Source organism: Rhea americana, unplaced genomic scaffold (assembly GCF_003343005.1).
Source record: "Rhea americana isolate MKP2758 unplaced genomic scaffold, rheAme1 scaffold_18, whole genome shotgun sequence".
NCBI classification, from domain to species: Eukaryota; Metazoa; Chordata; class Aves; order Rheiformes; family Rheidae; genus Rhea; species Rhea americana.
The window spans coordinates 7353205-7365118 of NW_028185927.1; the positions used below are offsets into that span (position 1 = coordinate 7353205).

An 11914-nucleotide genomic window follows, 5' to 3' on the forward strand; every position below is an offset into this window, starting at 1 on the left:
GGTTTAATTTTTTTGAGCAAAGTTTAATGTGTAGCTGGGTTTAAAAGTATAATACATGAAATTTATATATTTATTACAATGAAATGTTGCAGTGCAAACTGTCTTAGTTCATATTAAATACAGACTTGATTAAAAGCAATAATAAAATACTTTCATCTGTGATAATCTCAAATATGCTTGATAGAAAATAATTCTGTAAAAGATTTTGGAAGAGCAATGCTGAATGTAAACAAAAGCAGTGTGGCTCTCTGGAATGGTACATGGATTTAGTAAGTCTTAGCATTTTCAAATATAAATATATGTTAACCGCAGGGGAGGTAATCTCTAAATAGAGCAGAAAAGAATTTAGTGTAATAAAACTCTGGATTAAGTATGTTCTCGTGTTGAAATCTTCTAGAGTAGTTCTTTTCCCTCTCTCAAAAATTATTCTTAAAACTGTGAACTCTCACAGGGGTTCTGTTTCATTATATTGGGCTATTTATTTGACTGCAGAGAAACGGAAGTAGTTTTATGCCAAATGTAAAATGAAGTGAATTATAAGGGGTTGCTTAGTAAGGATTTACTTGTCCAAGAGTATTGTATTAAAAAGTTACAAAAAATATCTAAAGTAATTATTTTCTTGCCAAATTTAAGATAATTATATTTATTTGCAAAGAATAAACTGGCTAAAGATGTTGTTATATATAAAATGCATGATGTCAGATTATTTAAAGTGTTTAAAAAGAACCATTGTTTGAACTACAAAAAAAGGTAATTTTTAAATGAACAATAGTACTTAAATCTCAGTGATTCAGCAGATGCTAACTCCCATTTAAGCTAGAAAAAGAATTTTGTTTCGTTGTGGACTAACCGCTGATAAAAAAAAGTTTAGTTCCTTTAAAGGGGTTATTAAATGAAGCTTGCATGTAAGTAAATTTGTTTTGGAAATACRTTCTTAAAAGCATATGACTGATGTAATTTTTACATTTGTATTTATAAGCATTGAATATTCTTAATACCTGATAAATTGTGTTGCARTAACTATGCTACCTGGGACAATGTAATGTAGTAACTGTGCGCACAGTTTCAGTACCATTGCTATGTGTTAGACTCATTCTGGAGTCCTGGGTTTGCAGAGAGCAGTGCTCTTGTAATGATGCGCAAGGGCTGCTAAAATCACTGAATGGGAAGTGGATGCAGAAGTTCTGAAATACCGAGTAACTTGTTTCCTTCATCTGATAACACGAACTGTTCCTTACAAAAAGAAATACCTTAAGCTCCCATTATAATGCTGTTTCCAGTTCAAAAGTGATATGCATGTGTGTCTCTCTCTAATCCTCCGAGCTTCTCTCTGTGTATGATTTAGGGTTACATTCCGAAAAGCAAATGGGAGATGGACACTTCTGAGGCAAAGCTAGGTGGGTATTTATTTTTTCCTGTTTCTTACAGTTGGTAACTGATGATATTTGCAGAACTTGAATTTACAGTTTTACTGTGCCTCCTTACAAAAGACAAATGTACTGGTCTCATGCACATGTACCTGAAACTACAAAAACATTTCTACAAAAAGGCAATTTCTGTCTTCTGCAGAGGCAAGAAAATTCTGATCTTTCTAACCATCACTGTTCTGTAAACTCATTAATTGTTCTTTCATAAGTTTAAGGAAAGTATTTTGTCTCAGAATTTTAAAAAAGCTGTGTTTCTGTTCTTTATTCATCTCTTCCCTGTTGTAAAAGGCAAAGAATTGATTTACATTACAGTGCATTCTTATTCATACTACATACATTTTTTTTTCCTTAAGCCTAAATATACTCAATAATTTCTTATCTTCTTGATGACACACACAGTAGGGAATTGTATTGAAGGTATTCCTCGCTCTCCAAGACTGGCATATGCAAGAAAAAAAAAATCCATACCTTGAATGATTAGTCTTCAGTGTTTCTTTTCAGTGACTTAGGTATTGAAAAGTTAAAATTTGTTGTGCTTTTCAAATTCCAGGAGAGTCCTAGGATTCTTTTAATAGGATGCAGAATGGACTTACCATGAGTATAAGGGGATTATTTTTGCTACACTTTTGTTCTGTTTAGTGCTTCTGGGTGCATGATCTATAAACAATAATACCAGAATACTATCAAAGTCAAAAGCAACTTTTGGGTGAAATGCAGGCACCATGGCCATGATGGAATATGTACACATGGAAAGGAGTTTCCAGTCATTATGTTTRCTTGTTTGTTTTTTTAATGAACAGKTATGGAACTAATTCAAGATATGTAAACAGAATCTGCATAAAATTACTATTTCTGTCACTCTTAGAATACGTAACAAATATATCTGAATGCAACACAGCATGTCTTAACTCCTTGAAGTTTGCCTCTGCATGTGTAGTACAGCCCTGTGTATCACTGCTTTCCAATAACCAAAATCACAACTGCACAATAGAAATAGCACCGGAAGTTCTGACTTACGTAAAACAGCCTTTCATTTCTTGTTGTTCACTACTTAGCTGCACCATCTCTCCTGCTGCTGTGCTCTCTTTTAAGTCTTTTAAATGTTTATGAACTATCTGGACTTCTTGGCACCTGCAGTACAGTTGGAGGAGCCTTGTACTCAGTGGGTCTGGTATATCAAACAGCTAGGCAGTCAAAGACTCGCCCAGGATTTGTCTGTGTGCTTGGTTCAGAAGTAATTACTCTGATATCTTAAGTTTATTTCTTAGCTTGTTGGGTTTGATTATGCAGGAGACGATAGTACTAGAAAACTGTATACTGTCAAAGAATGCAAATGTCTGATGTATTTTGTTGCATTCCAAATAACCTTGACTTTTCTTTGAATACTGAGGAACAGGAACAGATATCTTCCACTACCCAGGTTAAGCATTTTAAAGATATCCCATGTATTTTATTAATATCGTAGGAGGCCCAAGTATGTTCTAAAAGTATTTACRTTTTATGTGTAGTTCATAGCACTGTGGGGTCTGTGGCTGCTGTAGAAATTTAAAGATAGTTTGCAAAATTTCCCGGTCTCGTGATCAAATACTGCTAATAAATAGAAGCAAACAATGGTGTTGAATTTCTTTCTGTAGCAAAACTCCATAATATAAAAAGCAACTTTTATATTATAGCCGTTATAAATGTAAAATGGGGAGCGTGCAGCAGTGTCAATSTTATGTTAAAGTAAGTTACTTGCAAGGCTGTTCCAATAATGTTTTAACAATCAGAACTGAATTAACAAACTGAGTGTAAGCATTCTGCACGCTACAGATAAAAGTGCTGAAAAGATCTCTCCATTAAATCTATATTCATAATTTTACTTATATAACTATCCTCTAAATTCTTTTTTTGCAAATATATAGAAGTACGCATTAAAAGTAAAWTCTGACAGAATACACATACTTTTAAAGCTTGACATTCAAATGTAATGAATACTATTCCTTTAAAAATGTTCTGCAAGGACAGACACCTTTTAGCTGAAAGTATGCATTATAAGCACTTGCAGTTTGTGAGTAAGAATAACTATATTTAATTCACAATAGGATTTTGTATTTGGTTAATCACATACCCGTTTCAGTAGGTGAGCAATTAAAATTATTTCCTGAATGGCATGTAAACTGTAATATGCATTTGTCATTCCAAAGTAGAGCTACTTCCTCCTGGGACCTGGCTTGCCCACTATGCTTATTGCTTTATTCCCAAAGGGCATGCATTTACAGAAGTAACGTAAGTCCAAAACCAACACTTTAAATCCTGTTGTACTTYCCCCCCCCCTTTCATGAGTAGATACTGTTACAGGCAACAGCAAGATTTTACTGACTGTAGCATGCCTTGGAAAAGGTCTGAAAGCTTTGAGTTTTTAGCTGCAACCGTGACTTGCGACGATCTCCGTTCTGCTCGCCTCAGAGCTCTTGCTGTAGTTCAGATTTCCTTTGGCAGGGAAGTGCATTCCTCTGAGTGTGTGTGCTGGTATATCGTTTCCTTATGTGTTGTGACTGCATGGCCACATTTCTATTTAAAATGTAATCACTACTGTTCCAGTCTGTCTCTGTGCATMGTACACACAGGTTCTTTTATTTAACTTTACAAAAGTAGACTAACATTTTTTAAATTAGACTGTGTTTGAAGTGTTTAGCACAATACACTGTTTCAAGATATGGCTTAATTGCGGGATRTACAAACTTTTTATAGATGGAGAAATGATCTCTGCCGTGGCTGAAGCTTTGATACCCTTATAAAATTTGYTCTAGCATGCAAATAGCATTATACTTAATGTTATCTGTTTTTTGTRTAAGAAGTACAAAAATTTGATTGGTTCATTTAGTTTACTGTGTCATTTTTGAAGGAGCAAAATGTTGCCACTCTAAGATGCTTTTATTATTAAAATTCTACAGGTGAGTTTTTAAGTTTAATGGATTTTCAAAAAAGCTGCTACTTCATTGTTTTTAAAATAGAAACAGTGGAATGATTTGATTGATAGTTTAACACTGATCATCTTCCATAAACATTCACAAGCACCATTGTTACAAAATGACACTTTGGCTCATTTTCAGGAAAAAAACCACTCTGAAATAATGGTTTGTGGTAGACTTTTGACATACCCTTCGAGTGTGTTTGCTGTATGGCGCATGTACCTTCAACCACGCTAGTGTGGGGGAAGCAGATCTCTTTGGGAAGACTATCCAACTTCAAATACAAGCGGAGATAACATTTTAAAATAAGTTCTACGTAGCGACAACAACCTCTTTAAAAAATGGGGGGAGTGGGGGGAATTCTCATGCTCTGAGGACCTCCTAAACTCCCTTATTTATGTTTGAGAGTTACATGTTTCTTGGCACCGTTTTCAATTGTGTGCAGCAGCGAGTGGAGAGTGAATTCTTCCGTGTTGGCAATGAGATGTGCTTGTATCATAGCATGTAACAGCAGGGGCTGCCTTCCCGCAGGAATGTGTCTGTGTATATGTAACTGTCAACAGAGAGCTCCCGAGTTTTCAGTTCTGCATAATCCTAAATGCTCCTCAGTGCGTTTGTTGCTCTCTTTTTAAATGTAATTTGTTCTGGAAACCCTTACGCTATGAATGGTCTCATTGAGTGATCTGCGAGTAATACTGAAGAATTGTACAAGTACCTGTTGTGCCGGAGTAACAGAAGGATATTCTGTAAATGAATTTTGTCTTCTAGAGGAAGTGCCGTCTTTCTGTGGAGATRGAGCTTCAAATTTGGCAGATTTAACTTAGAACAAAAGAAGAACCTTAACTGAATTGTGTCACGAGATACCGTGTAACAGATCCAAATACTTCTGCGTGATTTTTCTTAAATGATGTTCTTTTTGGTGGAGGGGATTAACATGTTTTCCTAGGAGAAATTCTGTATCTGTTYCAATGAAATGGGGGCAAAGTTAGATTCTTGAAAATTTTAAGAGTTATATGAGGAAGAAATGATTTCRTTAGTTTACAGCATTTAAATAGTACTAGCATGTCTACATCACCATTGCCTCACATTATCTCTGTTATTCTTCTCTCTCCCATATTAAGCAAAAAACTCATCTCTGAACTGAGCTTCTTTGAATACATACTTTCGAACATCCTCTTCTGCTATCCAGAAAATAYGCTGCATTTTATTTGGTTGTTTCAGAGGCCTTTTGTGGGCAAATTTAATTATGTCAGTGACTTCTGAACTAATGTTGCTGTCATCAGTGGAAATGATTTACAGAATGTACCTAACAAGCTTAGTATTYCCTCTGCATATACTTAATTGTTGATTTTTAAAATAGTAGTATGCATCAGAATTTATTCTGAATTGTAAAGCTGGTTTTCATTTTCATGCCTTATTGTTAATCTTATGATGATTAATTASTTCATCTCATTAACAAAAGCAGTTTGCCACCTAATTTCAAGAAGGAATTGTTTCTTCACTGAAAATAAGTGTGCAAAGAGGAACAAAATTTTTGAACCTAGGAGTGGAATTGTTTCTCCTCATGCTTTATTGGTTCAATAAGCAAAGAAGAAAATGATGACTGTTGGACAAACTTRCTTCTCAAATATTTGTGACTGAGCTCTGGCATCATGAAATGAAAGATTCTGATATTTTTTCCAGTTCTGGAGGATATTTTGGTGTTTTTTTCTTGGGGGGCAGGGAGGGAAAGAAGATGGGGGAAGAAACGGAGGTCAGGGTTGGAGGAAGAGTTATTAAGTAGAAGCAGTATCTCAAAAACTGGTCTTCAATGCATTTAATTATATGATCGTCATTTATTCCTTAATACTACATATATGTTACGTTTGACACAATATTAAACCCGAATTTTGGGGAAGAAATGCTACTGCATTAATATTGTGTTAAAGTACGGAACAGCTGGATCTGTGGTTCCCTAAACAGCTTTTGGTAGCTGTATTGTACCTGTTGAGGRTGGACTCCATGTGGTATGAACATCCAGAAAAGCAAGCTTTTCTCCCTCATACAAATAACAAGGTGGAGTGTTATGCCACAGAGTTAATGTGAAAGATCAATAAATCTTGAAAATGGTGTTGAGTCTTCTCTAGTTTATTTCAACTCTCATCATTCCTCCTATTAAGACGAGCTGGATGTACAAGTTCTGTTCGTTCTTTTGAAAGTATTTCCACTCTCGTCTTGTTTTTGTGAATAACAGAAAAAATTCTCTTTTAACTCTGAGGCTCTGTGTTTGTTCTCAGACAAGCTGGATGGTTTGCGGACCGGCGCTAAAAGGAAGCGGGACTGGGAAGCAATTGCCAGCAGAATGGAAGATTACCTACAGCTTCCAGATGATTATGATACACGTGCTTCTGAACCTGGAAAGAAGAGGGTAATAAATTTTCTAATGACTTTCTGTTAATAACCTGTTTCAGAGCAAGAGTTTGTATCAAGACATTCAGTGTCTGTGAATATAGGAATTTCATTGTTTCGCTTCCTTTGTTTGCCATTCCATTAGATTCTGTAACAGAATATTCTTGAGAACAGGGTCCAGAGGTAAACAGATGCAGTATTAATGAAGTGTGGAGTTGTAAATAATAAAGGTTAAAGGTGTATGGCATGGTTTTGAGATTGAGGAAGGGGSCATGTTCCTTTACTTGATGGGGCAAAAGAGGCATTTTATTTCAGAGGAACCTGTAGAGTCCTGTTCATCACAGAACACAACAGAAGAGAGAGTGTGATATGCAGTGCAGATTCTGAAAAATGATTTTTTTTTGTTATGTATATTGCAGCTAGTTGAACATTAAAACTTATAAGAAATGGATCTTACACAAGTTACAGTTGAATTTGAGTCTTAAGATTTAAGATGAAGCTGATCTGAATAATTTTGGTYTTCGTGGTACAATACTTATTTTTTAAATTAATAGGTTAACTGRAAAAGCAGTTCATTAACTTTAGATGCTAAAATGATTTATGAGTTAATTATGTGTGTTTGGACTTTGTTTTGTAATGTCAAGTAGGAAGCATGGGTAGTACTGGAGAGAGTGTGCATGAGAGATGGGCAATCTTGCAGAGGAAGTGATAGTGGAAGAAAGCAGGTATTGCTTATCGGTAGGAAGGTCTGAGGAAGTTCAGGTACAATGTGGAGTGGTGAGGTGTTGACAGAAGTGTGAAGTAACGTATCAGTGTGTATGGGAGTAAACAGGATAGGGAAGAGCTCGTTCACTTACTGCTTTTCTGATCCTGCAACCACGTGTTCTGGCTTAGTTTCTGGACTGTAGCCCTTCATCGTCACCACCTCCCTTGCCCCCTTTGATGTCTGTGTGTGKGGGTGAGAGAGGGACTGCATGTGTCACGGGTTGAATGCAAGCTGTCTGCGTGATCGCGGAGAGCCGCAGAGGCAACAGCTGCAGTTGTGAAGATGAGAGGTAACAAATGCAGGAAGAAGTTATTTAATATAAAGAAATAGTGGAAATAATAGAAATATATCACAGATGCTAGAGAAGAAAACTCCCCTCATTCACTAATTTATTCCCAAGTTATTCTTTATAGTAATGTCTTGTTATTTGATAATCTATTTTTAGATGTTTCCATTGTGCAATCAAAAGACAGATTTTACAGAAAATGAAGACAAGAGTTCAGTATAAATTACCTACTCTCCTGTTTCAGTTCATTTAGGACTAAAATCTTGGATTTTGCTACAGTACCATACTTCAATGAGAAATAAATATTTGATCATTCTTAATGCAGAAAGTGCTGTTTTGAATAGAGAAATAAAAGTGACAATTACAGTTCAACTCTCAAAATTACAGCACAGAAGTTGAAGAAGTAATCATCTGTTCCATTTTTCCACTTCATGGAACATTCAGGTTATTCAAGTATTAAAAATAGTGYAACTGCTGTAGTTTCCATCTTTACCTCTGAGAAGGCAAATTAATGCTTACCTGTCAGAATTAAAATGAGTGCAAATTAGATTTCTTGTACTGYCATCTGCAGTGAAAAGCCTGGAAGTGTCTCAGAGTTTCTTAAGGGATTGTCTTACTGATAGTACATTTTCCATAGGTGCGGTGGGCAGATCTAGAAGAAAAGAAAGATGCAGACAGGAAAAGGGCCATTGGTTTTGTGGTTGGACAAACAGATTGGGAGAAAATAACAGATGAGAGTGGTCATCTGGCTGAGAGAGCCCTCAATCGCACCAAGTATATATGAAAAAGTGGTTAAATGAAATGTTTGTGCCTTTTAAGGTAAGTATGCAGCCTTCTTGTGTGTTTATGGCCTTGGGTTTGGGGACTGGGGGGAGCAGATTAAGAGTTGAGGATACAGTTCACATGATCGTTAGAATTCTCCCAAATGAAATTGGAAGCCTTGTATAATAGGTGTCAGCTGGGGACATTGCAGTGTGTACTCTCCTGTACAGAATCTAAATGTTAAAGGAGAAAGATGAGCTATCAGAATCCCCAAACCTTGCTGACAAAGAGCCCGTACTCATCGTAAAGAGGATAGTTTAGCTGTGTGCCTAGTCTTGTCTGGTTCACATTGTGCTTTTGCTATATCTTAACTCTGACCATTTTAATTGCTGTTTTACTTGGTGTAACTCTCTTTTCCTTTCTTTGCAGGCCGTTTGCTCTGAGGAGAAGTGAACCAAGGTGTCATGAGCATCTTGCATGGGTCATGTCACTCCCACTTTCACAGTTTTTGTTTCTTCTGTTACTTTAGTTTCAGTAATTTTCTTGAGATATTGGCAGATAACCAGTGCCCACAAAAAGAAAAAAATCCTACTGCTCCTAAACGAAAGAGACAGTTTCCTTTTTAATATTTTTGAAGGGGAGGGAGGGGAGGGCCGGTAGTTTTAGCTGCTGTTTGTGGGATAAAGTGGACGGATTAGACAGAGGATGTTRCCTCCACTGTACCGTCACAGAATGTCTACCACTTTTGCTTTGTGGCCGTTCTCGTTTTATACTGTATGTACCTTGTAGCTTACTGTATTAGGAAGCAGAACAATAAATTTCACTATAAACCCAGTTCTCTTGGTGGACCATATAGCATGGTTTTTGTTTGACATTTTAAATGTGGTCTAGTTGACAGTGTTCGAAACCATCCTTACCTGGAAGAGATGCTGTGCTCGTATTCCAGAATGTGTCCTGTCTTCTAGATTTATCACTTGCTCTACCTCTTGTAGTCAGCTCCATTAAGGCCTGCGGTTTTGTTGGCCTTTAGCAGTGATACCCCTCTCTTTCTTCTTGGAGAGCAGGAATGTTATTAGTTTCTGAATCCTACTGTCTCAGTTATATCAAATTTCCATTGCTACATGAGTATAAATTCTGTTGGATGGCTCTGAAATACTCAAGGTAGTAGTGTATGTAAAACATTTCTTAATGTGGAACTGGATGACAAGTACTACAGAGYTCTCTGGAGAGAAACCTTAAAAAATTCACTTTGTTCTTACCACATCTTGTCTGATCTAATCTTGATTGATCCCTGTCAGGGCATTTCATTACGTGTGTTAAGTCAACTGTCTCACAGAGAAGTGTCATTGAAAGAAGCAATGAAGACTAAAAGTTCAACCCTTTGGTTCTACAAATACGTGTGTTTAACTTGTGAAAAAGATAAATGATTAACTGTCCACACTATGAAAAGTTGGGTTCTTCATATATGCTGGCATATCACTTCTGCACATCATCACAGGTTTGGGTTTTTTTTNTTTTTTTTTTTTTTTTGTCCTTTCAGGTTTTGAAGCAAATAACTCGTGTTGACAGTGTCATAACAAGCCAAGGTGTTTAAATCTGAAAATAATTGTTGTGTTACTGGTGAAATGAAATTTTGCTACCGATCTTTCTTATGGGAAGAAAATGAAGCCCTGACTTTCCTCCTTTGCTATTCCTTGTTGCTCTGCTGAGTGATTACATTGTGGATTGCTTCTGGGTTGATTAATCAGCAAGTATAGATGTGGTTATCATTTATGCAGTTACAGGACAGCCATGGTGCTAATGAATCGTTTTTTTACTGTTCCAGTGTATTTCAGTTTGTTTGACATTTCTCAGCCTGTTTTGTGATGTGTGATGAAAGTTCCTTGGTAAACGAGCAGAATACATGAACTTGTGTTGTATCCAGAGTGTATGTTCAATATAAGAAAAACAATCTTGAATGCAACATTTTTAAAACAGAAGATAATAAATTTGCGCTTTTTGTGTAATGATACCGTCGTGCACATATACAGGAAATCAGAGACCTTGTGTACTTTTGTGGCGATCAGGTGAGCTTCAYTTCAAAGGTCACGTGTGTGCAGAGTGGCTTTCAGTCTATCGTGAAATGTCCATAACCAAATCTGAGTTCTTGTGGCTTGACATTGTTATGGGCTGATGCTCTTTCTTGACTGTTACGAACTGATGGTTGTTTTGACTGTACTTTTGATAATACACCTGAACCAAGTTGTTTTCTAAGACTTCCTTTCTAGGCCAAATAATATTTCTGGAGCACAAAAATGGATAGCATGTGATGGAGGTGACCATAATGTCTTCTGTTTTTAACAATTTTGGAGAAGATTTTAGCAGATAACACCCRGAGAGGCCACACTAAATTTCTTTCTGTGGTGAACATACAATTAAAGAGATGGAGAGAGAATAAACAGAGTTGTACTTTATTCTGATAACAACAGGGAGAAAATGTACCAAATTTCAATTTTAGAGCAAAATTTCAGTTACGAAGACATACTGTTGCAGATTGTCAGAACAGACTGGAGTTGGTTGATTTTTGTTTTTCTTCTGGCTGCCTGATGTCCAACCTTTTCCATTTCTGCAGTACATAAAAAATCTTCAGTGATCTTTGCCATCTATTTCAGTTAGTTTGAATGTTTAGCAGGTCAATCTTCATCTGCTTGATGGGAAGTGGTTCTCAAAAAATGATACCAGAACCACAACCTGCAGCAGATTCCACATAGTCTTGTTCTTCAGTGAATGAAAACATTGGAGCAAGAATAAGAAATACATCATTGCTTCTGGAGATCTGAGAGCATCTGATAGTCTCATGGTTGGTCCATAGGCAGAGATTAGGGATCGATGATCGCTCTTTTGTCTGGAAAAATCTCTCACTGTAACATCTAAYAAGGTTTGATCCTGATTTAGATCTTAATCATCATCTGCTTGCAGCTGTTCCGGCTAGAGTCTCACACAGCACTGGACATAAAAAAATATCCACTTTCATTGATAGCTGAACAGGAAAATAAGCATCTCGCTCTCTCAGGTGATGATGCAACTTTGACCATGTGCGCCTTTTTTTGACTTCGGATTGCACTGTTTATGTGCAGTACATCACAACTAAAAAGGCAACCTAAAAAGAATAATCAGCTGCTGCATAATATAGCTGCTTCCTCTTGAGCAAAATTGACCAATAGAAGAGTATTTTGTATGAATTACCATTTCTTATAGCACTTATATTTTTCTCAAGACCCTCTGCCTTGTAAGAATATTGACCCTGTCTACGTAGAGGAAGAAGTTTGTGTGCTTTTTGCAAGGGAATGTG

The 11914-nt window shown here is 36.5% G+C and overlaps 1 protein-coding gene across 9 annotated transcripts in view; it reads left to right on the forward strand.

Moving 5' to 3' along the window:
- Positions 1 to 9417, forward strand: part of YLPM1 (YLP motif containing 1) — a 32784-nt gene extending 23367 nt beyond the window's left edge. For 5 of the 9 annotated variants that reach the window (XM_085301741.1, XM_085301742.1, XM_085301744.1 and 2 more), the window contains 4 exons: positions 1346 to 1397; positions 6658 to 6788; positions 8459 to 8640; positions 9013 to 9417. In XM_085301741.1, the coding sequence (XP_085157867.1) occupies positions 1346 to 1397; positions 6658 to 6788; positions 8459 to 8605 (330 nt within the window). In that variant the 3' untranslated portion in view covers positions 8606 to 8640; positions 9013 to 9417. The other 4 variants (XR_014895461.1, XR_014895462.1, XM_085301745.1 and 1 more) reach the window with 4 other exon arrangements.
- Positions 9418 to 11914: the final 2497 nt, after the last annotated feature.